At 33.4% G+C, this 22001-nt stretch overlaps 1 protein-coding gene across 2 annotated transcripts; it reads right to left on the bottom strand.

The window, feature by feature from the left end:
* Window positions 27-19458, bottom strand: LOC109360303 (myosin-1-like). Of its 2 annotated transcripts, none has more exons than XM_019605101.1 (24): window positions 19132-19458; window positions 17583-17980; window positions 13932-14033; window positions 13701-13844; window positions 13449-13599; window positions 13306-13333; window positions 12042-12207; window positions 11843-11906; window positions 11706-11719; window positions 11531-11615; window positions 10465-10568; window positions 10195-10333; window positions 7649-7767; window positions 6480-6632; window positions 6314-6403; window positions 6095-6172; window positions 5089-5247; window positions 4632-4838; window positions 3919-4124; window positions 3632-3767; window positions 1795-1924; window positions 1559-1705; window positions 1129-1196; window positions 27-1030 (listed from the first exon to the last, which is right to left on the bottom strand). In XM_019605101.1, the coding sequence occupies exons 2-24, from the start codon at window positions 17964-17966 to the stop codon at window positions 371-373; spliced, it is 3534 nt and encodes a 1177-aa protein (XP_019460646.1). In that variant the 5' UTR covers window positions 17967-17980; window positions 19132-19458; the 3' UTR covers window positions 27-370. The 2 variants fall into 2 exon arrangements, with proteins under 2 accessions (XP_019460646.1, XP_019460647.1); XM_019605102.1 differs by having other exon boundaries at window positions 17583-17986; window positions 19147-19458.

The raw sequence follows: 22001 nt of genomic DNA, 5'->3' as shown, positions 1-22001 counted from the left end.
TAAATTTCAATAAAATTGTACTATAATTTTGCCACTTACCTCTGACTGAGCCCATGGGCCCCAGTATCAAATTTGATATTTCATATTCAACATATTGCAAAAGCCCAAAGGCATATTGTGATTATACAATAGTTGTGATTGAATCACAACTCATGCAGAAAGTTCTCAAAGAAAAGGGAATAGCAACAACTAACTCAACTATACAGTAAATGATAATACATTCATCTCTGGACTCTTCTCTCCACTCCTATGTATTGAATTTTCATTATAGAATAAGTAGTTTGCATTGCCCTAATACCAGTGCATAGAGCAAATCTCAATCCAAAAACAAAATCATAAAATTATATATAATTTTCTTTTAAAAAATATATCAGGTTATCCTTGTGCTGTTCCTTCTTCCCCACCATTTCCTTTTCATTTTATCAAGTGCACCATCTTCACTTCCAAGTTTATTTAAGATGACCTTTGTTTCGCGCAATCTTGTCCCGTAATCCTTTTTCCAAGCTTCAAACATCTGTTTTAACCTTCGAAGTTCTTGGTCTGGGTTCAAATTTGCTTCCACTTGACCAGATTTTACCTCAACCAAGAACTTGGCATCATCACCAAATACTTGACTCCTCTGTTCGAATTCTTCGGCCAGCCGACTTATGACACTTAAACCAGCACTCATTGATCTTGTCCCATTGCTTTCTTGGCGCTTGTGATTACTTCCTACTTCCCAGCTGTAATCCCGCTCATCACTTGCATTAACAGATGCATCCGAATTTCTTTCGGAATCATCAATTGCAAGGCTCTTCTTCGCTATGGAGAGGCTAGATTGCAGGGATCTCATTTGTTTCTGCCACACTTCTTCCATGGATTTCATCTTCATTTCATACTCGGACCATCTGCTCTCATATTGTTGGAGACGTTGATGAAGGATGTCATTTTCCTCTTCTTTCACTCTGAGAGCAGCTTCAGCCTTAAGTACCCGGCGCTGTAAATCAGCCAAGAAAGATGACTTCACCAGAACCTCACCTGACCCATTAGTCTGTTTTGGAGTTCATGAGTGTAAGTATCACAGATGGAGCTTTTACAAGCAGAATATAAGAGCATTCCTTTTGTATTAAAAACAATGTAAAAGATTACCTTCATATCTAGGGATTTCAAAAATCCTATATTTCCTGAGCACCTTCTGACCAACCAACCACGAATAACTGCAAATGGTAGCACAAATAAAATGTTAAAATTTACCAAGAAAATACCATTGGAAAGACATCTGAGCATTCCAACAAAATACAGTATTTGTTTATGTCTGATTATATCTTGTATGGAATTCGTACAATAAAAGTTGGGAATTTGCAAGAGAAACACTGAAGAAAAGCAACATCTATGCTGTATTCATAATTGATTTGCATGCATGTAAAATTTTGATTTCATATGTTTAAAGAAAACAAAAATAAGAGCCCATCGCTCTTTTTAAAAGAAAAAAACGTTCAGACATTATAAGCCCAGATTTGAAAATCGAAACAACATTAATTGAAACATATATCTTAGATTTTAGAGCATAAACTTTTACCTGATTGTATGACAATTGAAGCATCGCTTATAGCCTTCGCTCTGTTTCTTGCATATACTGCTTTAATCCACTTCTGTATAACAACAGCAGCTCTATGTCTCTGAAGCAGAGCTGCATATGCTTTTCGGATTTTGTGGCCCCTAATAACTGCATAAATAGGTAAGATGGTTCCATTCTGTTATACTTAGACAATATGAAAGACTGATGACAGAATGAGGTGCTGAAAAGGGAAATACATGACTGCAGAGTAGTGATTCCTCCCCGAAACTCATTGAGAGAGCATCGAACTTGGTAACCCCTGAAGCAACTTTGGACACGTAAAATACCATGGAGGGTACGATTTCTAGTATCTTCAAGCACACCAATCTGCCAATGGTCAAAACAGCATAAACTGGATACTATCAAAGAATTTTTCTATTTTCTTAAATGCTCCTACTGCTAAACCTTTCATAAAGGAAACCAATCGTAGATTTAAATATGACCAGGAATTAAATTTCATGTTGAAAACTATATAAATTTTCTAGATTTATTGTATAGGCTAATAAATATATAATTATGGTAATTTGGCTAATAGTAAATTTGTATTTATTGCATCAACTATATATATTTCAGTCTCCACTGTGCAATTCATACATTGATTTCATTTCTTTTCTCTCTCCACTCTTAACTTGGCATTGGAATCTAAAGAGAGGCAAGCCTCTAGAACCATGGAATTCTATTTCCGGCCAACCCTGTTCCCACGATGGTTTTCCAGCCTTTATCCTTTGTTTTGATGTCTTCAGCTGCTTCCATTGATGTGTTCTGGCAGCATCTCCAGCCAGCCAACCCAACTATTAGGGTTTGTTTGTGAGTTGAACTTTGGAGGGGGAGAAAGGGAAAAGAAGGCTTTAGAGTCATCTCACAAGTGTATTTCATGACTATGAAGTCTTCCCTTTCCATTCTTTCCCCTCCAAAACTCAACTCACAAATGAACCTTTAGGCTTTGTTTGCGAGTTGGATTTTGGAGAGAAAGGAAGGGAAATGGAAGGCTTCGGAGTCATGAAATACACTCGTGAGATGACTCTAAAGCCTTCCATTTCCCTTCATTCTCCTCCAAAACTCAACTCGCAAACAAACCCTTAGAGAATAAGAATTAAGAGTTGTAGGTTAGGGTTAATAGTAGTAGTTACAGTGACAGTAGTCCCTGGTAGTTATTTTCCTATTATTAGTTAGTTAGTTGAGAGGAGGTAACGTGCTCAGCAAGTTACCTCATATTGTAGCTTCCTTTGTATGCTTTCCAAACCTCCATATATAGAGAGAGGTTCAACCATTGTAAGAATTGATTTCATTCTTCATTTCGAAGAAATGAAATCAGAATTCTCTTCTCTCTCGTGTTCTCTCTAGCCTAGGTTTACATTATTACACTGACAACCACCTCACAGTTGTCCACATGGCCCAGCCTTGAAGAAGCCGCCCAGGAAGCCATCATCATCAGCACACCCTTCTGCACACCTATTGTCCTAAGTGTGCTGCTTCATGTGTTTTTCCACCGGTGCATGATGGCTTGTCTGCTACCATCTCCAGCTGACTTTTGTTGTGCCATACTTGCCCTCCTCTCCTTAACTCAAATTTGACCATAGCTCCTTCAAGCACTCTCTATGTTCACTCGAGATTAGGGCAAAGCCTTTCAAGTACCTTGTGGTTTCATTTGTTTGCCACTTGTGTAATTTAAACATACAGATTTCATCACGTGTTTCTCTTTGCTATTTACAAATCTAAATCCCAAGTCAGTAAAGTTTAACATTTCCTTTCATTCATTTTATTTTATTAGGAGGAACACTTATCATCCTAACTCTATCATTCTTCTTTCCTTCTTACTGAACTTCTATAAAAGATATAAATATTTTTTAATCAGTACAACATAGTTACAAAATTATAGCCCAGACAAGAACAAAAATTATTATCATTCTTCATCAGTACAGTAATTGAAACTAGATTTCTTACCTATACAAAACTTCCATAAAATGCAGAATACAATAACTAAAAAGTACATGTATAATTTGTATTGAAATTCAAATAATAAGCATCTATTACCTGCCCAGTTCGGAAAAATAATTTTGTGTAGCCAACTTGATACATCTCAGGTAAAATATTAAACTGATGAAGAATTGCAACTGAAACACTGAGTGGATCCTGAGATGCAACACTTTCAAGGAGAAGAAAACCATATCTAATTCACCATATCCAAGCCAATAAGAAAAAGGTTAGACCCATGCAAAAACAACTGGGGTGGAGGGAGTGTAGGTGGTGATAGTACTCATAGTAGTATAGTAATACTAATTGATAGGATGAGTAATCAGTTTCTTTTGCTCTAATTTTACCTTCTGGCAAACTTTTGGTGAGACATTCGTGTTGGAAAGCCCGATCTTGATATTCGAACCACTTCGAGAACCCCACAGCATCTCAGCTGCTGCAATACAAGCCCTTGCTCATATGATTCGGGTGATTGGAGATTATTGGGTTTAATGCAGCGAATAAAATGTGGTGTTGTGCTCTCCAAACGTTGCATCAGTTGGAACAATTGGCCCTGGAAGGCCGCAGAGGAAAAAGCCAAAACTTCAAATATATTGAAAAAATATGAACATACACCCACTGATAAAAAACTGAATATTTAAGTTGCATTTACCAAGGGAAAATTGATAAATTTTCTTGCTTTCTATAATGCACAATTTAGTAGATTGCCAAATTTTACTCCATCCCTGAGACCCATATCACTATTCCCATTCACTACTTTCACAAATTACAATATTAGTAACTGTACCCCATCCTATTTCTGCTCATCTAAACCAAGTTACAAGAACTATTTGTTAAGTAAAACATGTGACATGAATTACTTATTTTAACAATTAAAAGAAATGATTCGAACAATATAAAGACAATATTTTGGATCATTTTTTAAAGATGAATACCATGAATAGCATAATAGAAAATCTAGCATTATACTGAATGGAAAGGCTGGGAGAACCAAAAATAATAGTTTGTAAAAGTTCTGCTTAACTGAATTTTGAATCACTTTATAATTAAACTAGTGTACCTTGAATTTTGTTCCAACACTTAGCTTTTGGGAGTCTGCCCCACCTGACTTGTGCAAGGGACCAACTATTGGCTTCTCAGACTGCGTAAGCATAAGGGATGCAAATATTTGTGGAAGGTGACATGTGCATGAAGATAGAAGTTGGATGGAATCCAAGTGCAATAGGTCCCTGTTCTTCTCCAGAAATCCCTTGGTATCATAGGAGACCTGAAGAAAGGAACAAGTAGAACTATCAAACAGTCAGGTAAGATGATTATCAGCGAAGCTAAATTAATAAGAAACAAGTAACCAATGCTTTAAGATTAAAGATGGTGTTTCGGAATTCGGAGTTAAAATATTAGGTGCAAAATTTCTCAACCATTTTAAATCTGGTGGAATTTAGTGTTTTATATCACATTAGAATCAAATCGGATTTGGACAATTAAGAACAAATATATGAACATGACCAGATTAATACCTCCCCAGCATAATGACACACGGTAAAGGCTTGGTCTCGTTCTTCTTTGAAACATGAGTTAGAACTCAAATGCTGTTTAAGCTTGTTAGCAAATGTTAAATCTGTGCCATTCGGGAAAGTGGACTCTTCATCTAACAAGGATAATAACCCCAGTGGTTTCTGCAAATATATCAGAAGTCAAGTTTAAGACAAAAGAAAATCAAATTTCTAATCACAAATATCAAAATATCCACAACATGGATAAAAGTGTAGTTGGCAAGATAAATATATTTATTAAGCATTCACCAGAATATCATAACCCATGTCAGAGAGAAAGAAGAAATCATTGTTCTCAAAGTGTCAGAAATTAAACCAGGTATTAAAACTGTTATAGTTATATTCAGATCAGTATTGTAAAAATTTAAAGAATTTAAATGATGCCTCTCAAGAAAATCTGAACTAACAGAACACAATTCCAATAGATCTGCACACTCCAGCTTGAGTGGAAGTGTTGTTATAGTTATATTCAGATCAATATTGTAAAAATTTAAAGAATTTAAATGATGCCTCTCAAGAAAATCTGAACTAACAGAACACCGTTCCAAAAGATCTGCACACTCCAGCTTGAGAGGAAGTGTTGTGATAGTAGCTTTAGTTATTAGTCGGTAATAATTTACCATTGCCACAGTGTACATAACAATACTACAGTTCTATTGTTGTACGACTTTTATTATAAATAAGAACTCTCTATAATGCTGCAATGCCAGTTCGCCACTTAAATGTACCAACTGTTCATTAATTTGACATATCAGAGTATTCAATTAGCATCAGAAAAGACTTGTTATTAAAACCAATGTACAACAATTACAAAACATGACACAATGATGAAAATTGCATTAAATATAAGCAGTTAAGCACTATATTAGCTTAATATATTAGCTAACATTTTCTGATGCAAACATATTCAATTAACAAGCACACTAAACATTATGCCAAAAGTGGGTCAGGGAACAAAGATAGTCTGCACCTTCTCAAAAAGATTGAGGCAGTCTTGGTTGTCTTCAAATTCAACTTTAGCCCAGTCAATGCCATCTTGAATATATTCCTGAAACATGAGCGTAAAAATCAGCAAGTATAAGCATGTGCAGCTTGCAGAGGTTCGTAGGAAGGTATTCAACATTTACATTTTTTAGCTATGAACATGTTAAGTACTTGTTTAAGCATTCAGATTCTATGTCATACATACCTCCTGTTCTAACTTGAATAAATGACGATTGAAATGTTGCTGTAGTCTCTCATTTGCATAGTTTATGCAGAATTGTTCAAAACTGTTCCTCTGCAGACATAAAATGCATAGCATCAATAGAGCCAAAATATTTAAAAATTCAAACAGGGTAAAAATTCAAACCTACATTGAATGATTCAAAGCCGTAGATATCCAGAATACTGATAGATCTACCAGTACGTCGTTTGCCAACTGCAAGTGATCTGTTTATTTGTTCAACCAACCAATCAAATAGGCATGAATATATTGACTTTGCCAAAGCATCTCTTGCATCCATTGCCTACAAGACAGGATAAGGGAAGATTTAAGCCATTAGGAAATGAAAAATTAGCCCCACATGGGGTTTGTGAAGAAGTGATTGTCTGATGATGAGCAAGGAATTTCAAAAAGAAAAAAATGTATCATTATTATTTCATGTCATTGTTCATCTTACAAATCAATGGAGGTCCAATATGTTAATATATTGAACTTAACTTGTATGATGTTTTGGCAATAGAACATACCCATAAGAAACTCATGATATGCACACAGATTTTCTGTGGTAGTCTTTATCTTTCTTTTCTTTTCTTTTCTTTTATTAAGTATAAAATGTTTTTCCAAATCATTGAGGGCATTGGCATACTTTATATAGGGACTTTGAAATGAAATCTACATACAATCTCACAAAGTTGTACAAATGCATGGAACTTGGAAGCACTCATTACACCAAGAGTCTAAAACAAGACCTTTTAGATGTATCCAATGAGCTTCCTCATAAGAAGACAAATGCATTATTGCCCACGTATGCAGGGATCATTAACATTTAAATACTGAATCGAACTCCCAAGAATAAAATTAAAACAAGACAGTGTTCATCACCAAGAATTATTAAATTTTCCTTTCAATAAGAAATTAACCAAATTGGCATATGTTGATACTCGATAGATGTATTCATAAACATTAGTTCATTTTTTAACTAATTGATTTTGCTATAATTATTCGGTATAGATATGGAAAGAGAAAAAGAATGATCAAAATAGTAAATTGTATCAAATAAGGAAACAAAAGACATAATACAAACCCCCTATTTATACTAATATCAGACTTCTAATTAAATAAGGAAACAAATCATAAAAAATAAAATAAAGGCCATTTTTACATATTAAAAAATTGTAAAATATTTTGGAAAAAGGGATATTAGGCGGTGTTAGAATAAATAAAGTCATGTTTCTAAAACCTTCCCTCCTAGTAACTAGGAAGACTCACGTTTCCATCCATTATTTTCAACAATAGTAAATTTTTAATAAGTGATTTTACCTGTGTTAGTGTCAACTTTTGGACAATCTTATCATTACGAACTTTCATCTTGCGAGTTGATAGAGTCAACTGGAGATCTTCAATGTCACATCCAATCAATTTGGCAACGTTGAAAAGACCTTTAAGAAGTAAGACAAATATTATTTTAAAGTAAGGCACCGGATAACTTGTAACACATGCAGCATAAAAATAAGTTAAATTTCTATGCACCAGAAATTAGGTAATAATAATCTAATACACCATATGAAACTTCATTTACCACATGAAAATAAAAACAAGCCACCGTTACATCAATACACAATTCTGATATCATCAATACAAAATGCCAAAAGTTATTCCTTTCTAGGATATGCTGAATGAAACCATTTGTTCTTCAAATACACCCTAAACCCAATATATATCATCAGACAGAAACTTTTTTCCGTGTAGAATTTCCCGGAACACGCAAGTATTTGTTTATTACATTAGATGATGATCCTTGAGATTTCTTGCGCTTACAATAACCTCCTACTGGGAGAGATTACTACAGTAAACTCCCCTGAAGTTGATGATCACCAGACAAATTACCCCTTTTATTTATAGTATTCACACACACAGACCCTCCATACAGATACAGTCTACCAATATCATGCAGGTGAAAATATACATAAAAGGAGGAAGAACAAGATTAATAGATTTCAGTGAGAAAAGTGTATCAAATAGAAGATAGTTCACATAAAAGGGATAGAGAAATTCCAAGAAAGCAATAGATGAAACCATTCAAGAAAGACCTTGCTCTAAATGGTTTTATTGAAAATTTGGTTTTCAGTAATGTGCAATGGTATTGATTTCCATTCAATTGACCCCCACTTAGTTGGATAAGGCTTTGCCATTGTAGTTATTCACTTTTATTTCTCTGTATCCATCACTTTCTTTTCTCTATCTCTACATGTTAAGTTATCAGTGTTGACTGTTGAGCACTACGTAAATAATTTCTAATTCATGGTATAAGCTAACCAGATCCTGTACGTATGGTAATTAGGCTCATTGCAATCTTTGAACCCACTACATTAACTCTATATATATCAGTCTCTGCTGTGTAATTGAAAGACAGATTTCATCACATGTCTCTTTTCTCTAATTCTCTCTTTACATGATATCCAGTGCCTAAGACAACGCAACACTAAACCATGGTCCCAGAGGACCCACTGATGAAATTATCTTCCCAGTGTTTCAACTCTCTGCCATGTCATCTTTCTGAGAGACTCCATTTCCTACATGTCATCTGCCACAAGCCGAACAATTTTCAATCTGAACAGCAAGTTGGCCATTGGCCTGCTCGCCCGATTGGTCATCTACCAAAGCTTCACTTAATCCAACGAGCCACAACAGTCCTTCCAATAGTTACATAATTCTCTTATTTACCCTATGTACTGCATACTGAATTCACCGTACTGCGCACTGCATCTCGGGTTCGCCATACAAAAAATCTCGTAAAAAGTAATGAATAGCATACCCAAGTGAACCACGTACCCGTACCCATACCTGTACTAGGTAACTATGTTGACTTGTACTCTCACTAAGAAAGCTTGAAAAGTTATACAAGTAGGTATGAAGTTATAAATATCAAATTTACTATTGTTATATATAAAGTCATTTGTGAGCTTGCATATGTACTCCTCTAGCTTTCTTATACCCCATTTGACATGTTTTTTTCTGAAAAGGATAACTTAATTCACCATTATCAGTGTGTTTATTTGTAGAGGTTTAAGCATGCCACAAAGGACTATGCATGAATACTTCAATATCCTTCATGTACCATATCTGGTACGTATCCGATAATGATACTCTACGATACTTCATCGATACATATCCATGAAATGTCAAAATTATTATTTTTTAAATAAATAAATTAAAAATCCAATATTTTCCGCATACTCTGCAATACTCTTAAAATGTTTTTTTGATACCTCTCAAGACACCCAAAATACCATACATGACCATTTTAAGAGAGAGAGAATGGGAGAAAAGGATATACACAATCAATTAAGTAGAAGAGAAAACTATAACATTTAATCTACCAAGTGGAATTGTAGAGAAAGAAAAGACAAAGCATGTGTATTGCATAAAGATTAGGAAGAAATACATATGCATAATGATGATCAAAGATTAAACGAGATCAATACTATTCCTACTTGTGGGAAATAAGCAATGATTTCTTATGAAATATGATTGACTTTTTATTTAGTGATCATTAAGAACTATGTTCCTTATTTGCAATTTTAGAATAACAATTATATATTTATTATGTTTTATTAATTTTATGCCTTTCTCAAACGTAATGTGTCCTGTATTTTTTCAAGAATATGCGTATCAACATATCAGATACATATCGTATTCGATACTTGCATCGATATGGGCGTTTCATAATATGCTAGTAGAAAAGTGCAAGCATAGGATCCAGAGATTCTAATGCCAAAAATGTCCCTTTTATAATCTGCAACCTATCATGATGCAAAGATGCTATAATGTAGATGCTCTCAGTAGAAATTCTGGAAAATTCTTACCCTCATCTTCTACAGCTTGAACATGATTGTCATTGTCAATCACAGCAAATGATATGTTTCCTAACCATAATACTGCAGCAAGCATTGCAAATACACTCTCCTGGTCTCCTTTACTAATGTGGACAACATCAAGAGCTTCCTAATAGTATGAAAAGGTTCATATTTATGTCAAACTATCATCTCAAAGTCAACAGGTTAATCTTTGCAGAGGTAAGAAGAACACTTTAAGCCTATGGATCAGATCTTATGTAAGTAATAAAAATAATGTACCATCACTATGCGAAATTCTTCTGCATCATTAACACCAGCAATTGAATAACAATTACTCTGCCTCAGATACTTGTAGTCTTCCGCATTTCGTAGATTTAGCTTCCCTGAGTTAAAAAATCAATCAAATACCTAATGAAATAGGAAGGCAAATAAACAAGAATGAAGAACACTAAATGCTAGGTTGCATGGATACGGGGATGAAGTATGATAAAATTTATAATAACTGGTACATGTACAGGATGATAAAGTGATTAAATAATAAGATGAATACAATATCCATAATGTTCTAACTACAATTTTTCAACAAAACTCCATTGAAGTATATCAAGTGAAGATGTCGAGCATCCAAGACTTGAAGGGGTGAACTAGCAATTTGTTTCACTTAGTACTAGTAGGCTAGTAGCCACACAAACAACTTAGGCATAACTTGATGTTTTGCATGCGACGGTTTGTATTTTGGTGACCTCATCTCATTGCAATACTTCACTAATAAGCATGTGTTTGATTGTGAAATTTAAAAGAAATAAATAAGTTTTGGACATTTTTTCATATTAGGCTTTCTGATCCAGGCACTGACCAAGGAGCACAACTCCAATAGGTCGTTATCTTTCCCCACCAGGTAACCACCATATCTTCTAGAAGACAGGCAGTAAAAGGCATTATTATTAAAGCCAGACTGGTCATTATTAAACCAGTTAAACCAAACATATATATATATAATAATAATAATAATAATTTTTCAGAGTTTTATAATCATTTATAGTTTTTTAAGTTAAAAACTCAAAAGTAACATGTATATGATAGTTTGACCATCAATAGCAAAAGGAACAGGTTGTGCAGTGCCAAGTTTGGTGCTGATTCTCCAGTCTCCACTTCAATAGGTAATGGATTCGATATTTAGCGGGGGAATTTTGAAATATGCTTAAAGGGACATGGAAGCTATTTGCAACAAGCCAAAAAGAATATGTGATTTCTCCAATGACAATATTGCTACTTAATAATTATCCACATTATGCAACACATACATTGGCAGAAGTGAAATAGAAGGTAACAAATTAGTAATTACCTCTAAGAGATGATGGTGCACCAGCACATAGCTGATAAAATATATGATATGACCTTTCCCCTTCATTGCATTGGACTACTCTAGACTGTTCAAATACCAAATAAAGTTAGTGTCTACTGATTTAATATGAACGCAATCTAGAACATAAAACTTATTCAGAAATATGAATAATTACCTTTTCCAGCAAAACTGTGTATTGTCATGTTGGGGGCATCCGTAAATAGGTGCAAACATTTAACATTATAGTTAGTTGGAAACTTCTGGGTGGAGCAAAGGCACATGATTTCAACAATTAAACAGCAGAAAACTTACATGTTTGAATATTAGCACCAGAGATTTTTCCAGTTTCACTGAAGTGAATCTCAATGAGTTTTCCCTGTCACACATTCAACCAATATGAGAACTTTCGGTATCAAAAGAATATAAGATCAATGATCAATATGAACATAAAAAAAAACAAAAAACAATATTGAAAACTTAAGGAATCAATATGATGAGTAAGGAATCTTACAAAACGACTTGAGTTGTTATTTCTCAATGTTTTTGCATTACCAAAGGCTTCAAGTATTGGATTAGTTTTCAATATCTCATATTCTATTCCACTTCCACCACCAAGAGCAGCTAAATACTGCATTGCTATCTTTGCTGTTTCAGTCTTTCCTGCTCCACTCTCACCACTGAATTAGCAGGTCATAATTATTAATGTAGGTTTCGATTCAAACAGAAAAAACAATTATGGGGACAAGGGTAAGGATAACCATGAACGCTTGACATTAACAAAATAATATGCAGACAACATGAAGGAGCTTTAAATTGATCAAAGTGTTAATCAAAGAAGGGAAAATGAAATGCTCATTTTCAAATTATGTTTGTCTATATACAGTAAATCCAGTAAAGTTATTCCATAATATGAAAGTTAAAATTCAGCAATGGCAGATGGAAAAACTGAAAAGAATTTAAGGTAGGACCAACAAAGGGGGGTCTAGTATTATAAAAAAATTCTTCAACCAAGGCATTGAAAAGTGAAAAGCAAATACCTGCATCTAAGCACTTGGAACTCAGGGAAAAGAAAACGAAAATGAAATAGAATTATGTTATATGACATGAATATCAAAGTCTGTCTTTGAACAACTAGGGAGTATATAAGATTCTCTGACAGATAACTTTTTTTATAAATAAAAATTACAAGAATAGAATTCCAACAGTTAACCACTCAAGTAGTTAGCCAGTCTTGACTCGCCCCAGATCTAATGGTTTCCTCACTCTCATTTTGTTCAAATATAACAGGTTAAGACTTGACACTCCATGATCTGATCCAAACCCGAACCACCCAGTGGTTACCTGTTATCACTCTTTGAAGTTTGAACATGTTAACCAATCAAGTAGTGAACTGTTGCTCAAGTGTGGGAAATATTTTTACCAAAAATGCCTTTTTGTAATTTCCCTATAGACTTGTTGCCCTATCGTGTCACTTGATACCGGATAATTTCCAGGGAAATGACCAGTCTGAGATTCTGAGCAATCATTACATAAATGTTTGGTTAATTATCAAGAAAAATGTACAAGAATACAAGCAATAATCATGGCAAAGTTCACTTCAAAATTTGTGAGAAAGGTAAAATAAGAGTGAAATTTAAGACTAGCACTCATACCATATTTGCAAACGCTGCAACTAAAATACTATTTAGATTGAAACAGATTACAGAAAACAAAATAAGAACAATTTGAATACCCAACAGTTTGCCATAATGAGCTGCTCATAAATAATTACTGACCTTATAATTATGGATTGATTAACTTCATCTGGAAAACAAAGGAAGACTCAGTAAGAACTTCTTGCTTAAAACCAATGGATGTGATCTTAACCTATTAAACTCCACCCATATATATATGTACATATAAGGAAATAAAAAGTTACCTCGTATCATTTCTCGGATGGCTGTATCTGCAATCGCATAAACATGAGGGCTCTCAATTGCTTTGCGCTTGTAGGCTTCAATATAATCATTACCATACAGAGGAACTGTCTTAAAGGGATTTATGGCAACCAAAACAGGCCCTGCTTTTGTCTGAGTTGCACACAGTTAAAGACAGAGAGATGTTAGAAGTTATGATTAGTAAACAATTTGATGAGAGAAACTTTTGAGTTCAAGGAGATATGAAGACTTACATAAATCATATTTTGACAGTATCTATAATGCAAATTGTATAAAACTGAAGGTTCATTTAAATAACTAAGTTGCATGAGATCATCAACTCCATCAAGAATATCAGGATTTGCTTGGACCAAACTTTCTTCTTTCACCTTTAAAACCTGTAATTAAGAGGGAAAAAGGAGGGAATACTTGATCAAGCCAGAGAAGAAGAGAACATCCTTGAGAAACATTGTAACTTATATTACCTGCCCATCAGGCAGTGAAATGACAGATTCAGTTCCAGAACTTGTTATTATCTTTCCCAGCTCCCAATGCCCATTTGGAAGTTGAAACCAAGACTGAAGCTTCTGAAATAATGAACTCTAAAAGTAAGGGAAAGACATTAAATTTAAAACCATCTAGTAATGATTGATAACTCAGCAAACTTGTCAGAATACAGTAGTGTTGCTTGTGTGATAAGAATCTCTCAGTCAATGGAAATAATATCTGATAACAATCATAGTAAATATTTCGTAATTAATAGGCTAGTTTATTTCTTTCCTTAGTTAGGACAATATGTTTATTAGTTGCTTATTTTAAGGTATTTGTTGTGTCATTGTCTCTCCTATATAGAGATTGCATGTAAACATCCGATAAATATTAAAAAATACACATTTTTCAAGTATTAGGGTTATTAATAGTTGGACGACATGACTATGATCCACGATATAAAGTTAGAATATGTTCAACATAACAACACAAATCTTAAATTGAAAGAGAAATAATGCTTAGCATGAGCCACTGTAAATAAATAAAAAGCTACCCTTTATCTAATTATTATACATTTCCATCTATAATGGTATAAAATTTCAAAATGTAAAAGTAGCAAATACAATTAAAAATATCTAAAAGTGTTTTATATCAATACGTATTTGACACAAACCAGGCAACTGTAGAAGTGAGATACATCATAGCTGGGCCATGACTTTCTGGTTAAGGTTTGGGACACAGTGGTGAGGGGGGTCTTACGATGACTGAATGATGAAGTCTTGGGTGGTGGTGTGGTTCGGTGGTCAGAGCCCATGTTTGGTGCAACCTGACCTGTTTTGACTATGAGCTGGTTGTTTGAGTCGTCTACTAGCTTTTGTTTGTGGGTCGGTGCTCTCACTTCTGACACAAATCAGATCGTTGGTGGTCAGAGCTTCAGCGAGTTTTATGACGAGCCCTGCTTAGGAAGTAGGTGATTCTAGTAAAATGGCTAATACAATCCATTTGGTGCTTCTCTCTTTGCAGTGAGACTTTCGGCTGTCTGCAGTTGACTGTTCTAGTCAATCCAAGGGTAGATATCAATATTTGGAGGCATGTTTTGTCAACCATTGTTTGGGGAGGATTAGCAAAGTTCATCTTTGTCAACCAAAATTGGGTGGCTAGTGGTGCCACATTTGATAGTAACCAGTGCAACGAGACTTGAGGAGTTTCTGCTACCATCTCATTTGGTTGGTGGTATTAGTGTTTTGTCTATGTTTGGATCATTTGGTTGATGATCAACCTTAGTTCTTTGAAGTTATTTTCTGTGGTCTAGTATTAGTGTAGTGTGTTTATGTTAGTTCTGTTAGTAGGAGTGAGTGAGCTGTTTCCAGCTGTCTCTTCCTAGCTTGAGTACTGTATTTGACTTTTATAAATTGATGGGGCACAGTTAAATGGTGTGATATACTCTAGAACACAGTTAAATGGTTCACTCATTTATCGTATGTACTGTGTCTAAATATCAGATTCTTCATAAAGGAAGTCTTGTAATAATGGACCTATGCTGTGGAAATTCAAGGAGCTATCTGCACAGACTTTGTGATTCAAGGTGAGTACTAGTTTCTTTAGAATTTTGAATGCTAGGTCTAACTCAAATCCAAAAGCTAGCTAGTAGGGTGAGGGATGTCTAAGCCTTATAAGCACTAGCTTGGCCATATTCTCATCAAATGTGAGACTATCTTAACAATTTCCGTATTTCTTTGCTGATATAGGGTGTTTTAAATGTTGGTGTTGTTCTTTGTTTCAGTCTATGAGTTTCTTACATGTTATAACGTCAAGCTTGATACATCCTTACCTTGAACAAGAAAAGTTACACATGATGAGAAGCCATGACAAATTGAGCTGACTACTCTATAGGCTAACTCACCCAAGCATAGAACATCCCATCTATGCATCTAACAATTTAAAATCAACTAAAACAATATAATATTCCTATGTGATAAGACATTTCCTTTAAGGCTAGTTAGTACCCCTGAGGCCCTGACAAGTGGAATTCTGAGCACGGCAAGGCCAGTGAAAATTGTGTCAATTCAAGTAGTTCACATAAGCATTAATTTCACATCATCTCTACCTAATCCTTATCCTACAATGCACCATTCCAATTGAACATTAACGACTTATTAGAGAATAGTGTAGAATGTAATAAGGATGGGTGTTAGATATTTCCCAATCGAACAACATTTGTCAATTCCTTGGCAATCCTCTAAAGCCTCACTGGGTTGCTGTACAAAGAATTCTTAGATATTTACAATCAAACAAGCTATTATAACTACCCCTCTAGCCCTAACTGCATTTTATCATGCTGACTGGGCACTGGGCTTCAGATATAGACGACAGAAAGTCACCTTCTAGTCCTTGTGAATTTCTGAGACCTAATCTAGTTACTTGGTGGTCTAAAAAGCAACACATCATCTCCAGATCAAGCATGGGAGCTTAACCCGTGCCTCGCAGGAATTGATGTGGATAGAGTCACTTCTAAGTGAGCTAAAGTTCCAACATAGAACTCCTATCATATTCTGTGACAATCTTAGTACAGTTGCAATGTCAAATAATCATGTTTTACACAATAAGACTAAGCATCTTGAGCTAGATCTCTATTTTATTAGAGATAAAATACAGAACAAGACTCTTATTCGCCTTCTGCCTGTCAAACAGAAGACATTCTCAGCAAGCCTGTAAGCAACACCAAGCCTCTCTTTCTTCCTATTCTTACATGATTCAAAAGGTTCAAAGTAAGCCCAAGGATCACTGGTAAATTTTCAAGTGTCAACTAATTTCAAAACAATTCCTTCATAGGAAACATACTGACACAGGACAAAGGGGTAAATTATAATGATTTTTTTATGATTTTGTTGTGACTTTCACAGGAATTATGAAGAGGTATTAGTTAGTTATTTTAGGAAATAGTAAGATGCCTCCAGTAGAATTAGTGTCGTCAGGTTTTCCTTGTTTCCAAGTAAATTGCAGAATTTTTACCCCAAGGATTCTAGGATGTCCATTACAATAATATCTTACCCCCTCTTGCATTCCTTATGGCCAACCTTTGTCTAAGTTGTAAATTCAATATTGTACTAATTCTGGACGTGTTTCAACTCTGACACACTCAAAACCAAAAATAGAAACTACAGAATATAAACTTCCAAACAATATGTATTAACGCTTCCATAGCATTGCTTCTCTTCTCCAACTTAAATACTTAGAAATGTGAAAGATGCTTCTATCAATATCAAGCATCTATTTTTACAAACTATTCAACTAATTAAGATGTTCCACTACTGCTGTTAGCCCGGCCAACTATAATACACAGTCCACAGAAGTTACTGCACTTAATACTAGTTCAAACTCATATTACTCAGAAGCTACTGCACTTAATAGTGAGAAACTGTATAGAGAAAAAAAATAAAAAAATAGAAATAGAAATAATCTACAAAGAACACAGAATAACATGAAACTTCCAAATAAAAGGATTCTGAGAGAAATTGCATCAATATCTTGAACATTCTTCCATAGAAATCAAGTTTCTATCCAACTGAATAATAAATATGCCAAGTATCCCTAAGCGCTATCAAAACTCAGCATGAGATTAATTTGAAATGTCAAGCCATATGTACCTTCTTTGAAGCATAAGGTGTTGTATCACTCCATCTACGTTCCCCTGAGGACATTGAAATTGATGGGAAGGCCAGCGGAACAGAATCTACTCCTTCATCAGCAATTGATGGCCTGCCTTCTAATGATACACCTTTCCTACTATATGCCAAATCCTCATTAAAAAGACCCGAGTCACCAGTGTCTACCCGGACAACTTCCTCCGAAACCTCTTCTACTAGAGCACCATTTTCGGCACTACTTGATCCATTAACATCAGTTCTTCTCAATTTAAGATCCCCTTGTTTTTCTGCAAAATCAGGGGTTTGATTACCAGTAGTCCTGAATGTAGGAGGCAACGATTTGATAGACTGGAGAGAAGGCAGGACCCTGGATGGCTGAGACATTTTCCTTAAAATATCTGCAACAACAAACCCAAGAATGGTTATCAATGGAAATAGCAATGGCAAAAAGATAGGCGTTTTTAAAATAAAATATACAAACAAAAAGTTCCCTTTTCAACCAAAAGTGTCTCTCAAACTTTATACAATGGTCCCATGACTGGCTTAATCAGATAAACATAATGGAGGGGCCATAGCTCAAGATACAGACTCTACTATCTAGTGCTGTACTCCTTACTCAAAAGTTGCCATTGACAGGTTCATGTTCAACCTTATCCTAAGCTGTAAAACTCAAAATCATCAATCACACAAAGCCTCATTACCACTGAGCCTCACTTAAGATAGTGTTTGGTAGACATGTTAGAACTGGAAAGAATACAGCATATGGATACTGATATATGTTTGACATACTTTCTAAGCTAAATTATATTTTTGGTCCTTGAAACTTGACCGGGATTGGTTTTAGATCCTATAAATATCCCAGGGACCGAAAATACAGTTAAGCCTTTTTCTTAATTAAGGATATCTCAACCTATCGGTAAGGAACTAATCTCTTCTTGGATGTGTGGCTACTACAGCAAGATATAAGTATTACAAATAGGAAAGTTTTGATTTGATCTAAAAAAAGAAATGGGTGGAACCAAAGATAAGTTCACAAGCCAAAACACTAGGATCCAAGTAATCAACACCACCTTCAAGTTAACCCAGCCTAAACTTCCCGATCTGACACTTAAACATCTTGAAGCTTCAAACTTAAAACCTTAAAAATAGCAACGATTCAATTACATAAACATCATTGAAGTGTGTTCCATGAGTATTGGTCAAGGAATTAAGAAATAGCAAGTTTTCCCAAAAACAAAAACAATCTTTCATGTTTTTATATTTCTTATTTCTTAATCAACAACACAACAGAAAACAAAATAATAATAATAATAATAACAATAATAGAAACATTGAAATTTCAAATATGTTTCAACCTTCCACGGAAGAAACCAAACCAAAATAGAAACTTGAAACTTCAAAGCGAATCCAAATCCCTCAGTTCAACAATCAAAACAAACATTAACAACACAATCTCTTGAATTCACTTTCTAACAGCAATCAGATGAAACAAAAGACACCAAACACAAAAACAAGCAAAGAAAAAAGCATAAAATGATGAGAAAAACACCTCGATTGTCTCAAATTGCAGTTGAGACGATCCAGGAACCTCAGCAGAAGAAAAATCAGGGAAATCAACACAGGTTGTATAATCAGTGAAGCAGATGAAGATCAAAGAAAGCGATGAGAGGATTACGATAGAGAAAAACAAAAGAAGAAGAAGAAGAAGAAGAAGAAGATGCTGTGTTTTTGAAGAATGAAGAAAGAAGAGAGTGAGAGAGAGAAGTAGAAGCAGAATCAGAAGTAGAAAAAAGAGATTCTGACAAAAAGCGTAGTTTGTATGAAATGTTGGGTTGGTTTCCGAGAAAGTAGATAGAGAAAATTATAATTATTTGTGAACCAACCAAGGCGTGTGGAGAAGAAGCAGCTTTTTTGCTTTCCTATCCTTTACTCTTTTTTATTTAGTTAAATATAATAAGGAAAAATTATGAAATTTCTGGAAATAAGGAAAAAAAAACAGCATAGTTGAGTAATTGAGAGCTCAGAAATCCACATCCCAACATAGGAAAAACTTGGGTTTTGTGAAATTGATTATCCGAAAATCCAAATTCTCGAGTAAGAAACATGAAGGATAGATTTCATAAAATAGAGATTAAGCAAGTTAATTTTGGAAAATCCATTTATTTTGTTGCATTATTACCATAAATTTCTCATCTTATATTTAATATTTTTCTCTATTTCTTATAACTTAACTAATTTCTTTTTCCATACCTTGGGATGAAAATAGTACTTGGGCATGTATATATATATATATGTCAATCATTCTAGTAATAAGTTGAGTCTAGATTCTTATATTTTGACTAATGGACAATTTGGACAAAAGATTTTGAAACTCTTATTAAACCGGTCTAGATAATGACGTATTTAAACATACATATAATTAGATTCATAATTCTATCCATAATTGTCATATAATTTTATATTGATTAAAACTATCTTTTGAGTAAAAAAAATTACTTTATATATAATTTAAATTGGCTCTAAATTATGTTTTGTATTTTTTTTGATTGGCTAAAACAACAAATAAAGTTATATAGAAGAATAAAAAAGACGTATAAATACTGAGTAATTTATTTTAATGTTTTCTAAATTGTTGGACCAAACATAAAAATGGATTAAGGGGTCGAGTACAATATAGAATATACACTACCAGACCCAAAAAGAGCTCTAGGTAATAATTCATTTTATGATGTACTGAAAGTAGTTATAATCCTATAATTTAATGATATCCAAGTGTCAAATAAAATCTTTTCAAAATAATAATTTAGATATAAAAATATAAATAGTATCACGATTGCATATATTTGTTTTTTGTGTTTTTATTGAAACATTATAGTACTATATTACATACATTTTAGTTTAAGTTATATATATAATATATATTTAGATATGGAGCTAATCAAGTGAGAATAATACATTATTATGAGAAATGAGAATACTTAATATATATCATTAGATATTGATTGAACATTTAAGATTAAAAAATACATGCACGTGATTATCATAAGTTTTTATAGGTTAGCTTTTTTTTTATTAATTATTTATGTGTTAATTACTTTTACTCTTAATTAAAAATAATACATAGTGTTGTATATTAATTGTGTAAAAAACTATATACATAAATATTAAATTCATAAAATATTATATACTTATAGTAGAAATTTTTTATACTTTCAGTTAATCACTAATGAATTGTTTTTAATTATAATTAACTTTTCAAAAAAGTGATACAAATAATGATGAATAAAATACTGACTATCTATAAATATTTACATTAATATATTAATAATAGAAAAGTTTTATATAGTGACACTCAATCATTCATGATTTATTTTTAATTATTATTGATTCTTTAAAAAATAATATAAAAAATGGTGAATAATATACAGAGTTTCTATAATTATTAAATTTGGATACATATTATATTCATATTATAAAGTGGTGCCGGCTAATTAATTAATAATTGTTCCTGAAATCTATAATTAAGTCAGCTGTTGTTTGCTACTGCAATAAATATTATATATTAAAATTTAAGTTGGATATTCTACACTATAATCATGAAGATATTTTCTCAGATAGGACCATTTTTCTTTTGATTTTTTTTATTGCGCAGCTTTAGTCTATATTCAAAGAAAACGGATGGATCTAGGTAGAGATTATCAATAAGTCCTGCGTGGCCTTGCATGCGTACATTTAACATTATTATATGGGAAAAAGATATTATATTAACAATGTAAATATTTTTACACTATTACTCCATTATCTATTATTGATTTTTAGTCATCAATGACTTCTAAATAAAAGTGTTACAAATGAATAGTAGATGACGCACTGACTGTTTATAAATCTTTACACTATCAGTGTACATATTTTACACTCTTATTATATTTAACAAATTCGAACACCTATTAACTATATTAAACATGTTTTTAGTTGATTAATCTTTATGTACCAGTCACCTCTTTCAAGCTACAACTACACTTTTAGTTTTTTAACCCTTATGTAATCGGGTGTTTGAAATATGAGAAAAATATATAATGAATATATGAATTTCAGTTATATAGTATCTATCCTTAATATATAATTATCATTGATTTTTTTTTTAAAATAATTTAAATATATGATGAATAATGTGATAATTGTATATAAATATTTACTAAGAGTCTAGGTGTATTACAATGGCCCTTGATCTACATATGATATGTGAATTAGATCTTGTAATCATATTCTTACACAAGGATGTAAGTCTTATTGGTCCAACTCTGTTAACAAATTTGTATTTTCTATTCGATTTATTTTGTCTTTTACTAGCAAGTTACCTGTGCATTTGCACGGTGCGATATTTGTTGTCACATGATTAAGAACACATATTACATATGC

This window comes from Lupinus angustifolius, chromosome LG11 (genome assembly GCF_001865875.1).
Source record: "Lupinus angustifolius cultivar Tanjil chromosome LG11, LupAngTanjil_v1.0, whole genome shotgun sequence".
Taxonomy (NCBI): Eukaryota; Viridiplantae; Streptophyta; class Magnoliopsida; order Fabales; family Fabaceae; genus Lupinus; species Lupinus angustifolius.
This window is presented reverse-complemented; position numbering and strand designations above follow the sequence as displayed.

Bases quoted from the DNA above. Each gene is read 5' to 3' on its own strand.
- LOC109360303 (XM_019605101.1), bottom strand. From the start codon at position 17,966: ATGTCTCAGCCATCCAGGGTCCTGCCTTCTCTCCAGTCTATCAAATCG. The intron at 6,404-6,479 runs GTAGGTTTGAAT...TTATGTCTGCAG, and splicing joins ACGGCTTTGAATCATTCAAT to AGGAACAGTTTTGAACAATT. The intron at 4,125-4,631 runs GTACACTAGTTT...GCGGCCTTCCAG, and splicing joins GTGTTGGAACAAAATTCAAG to GGCCAATTGTTCCAACTGAT.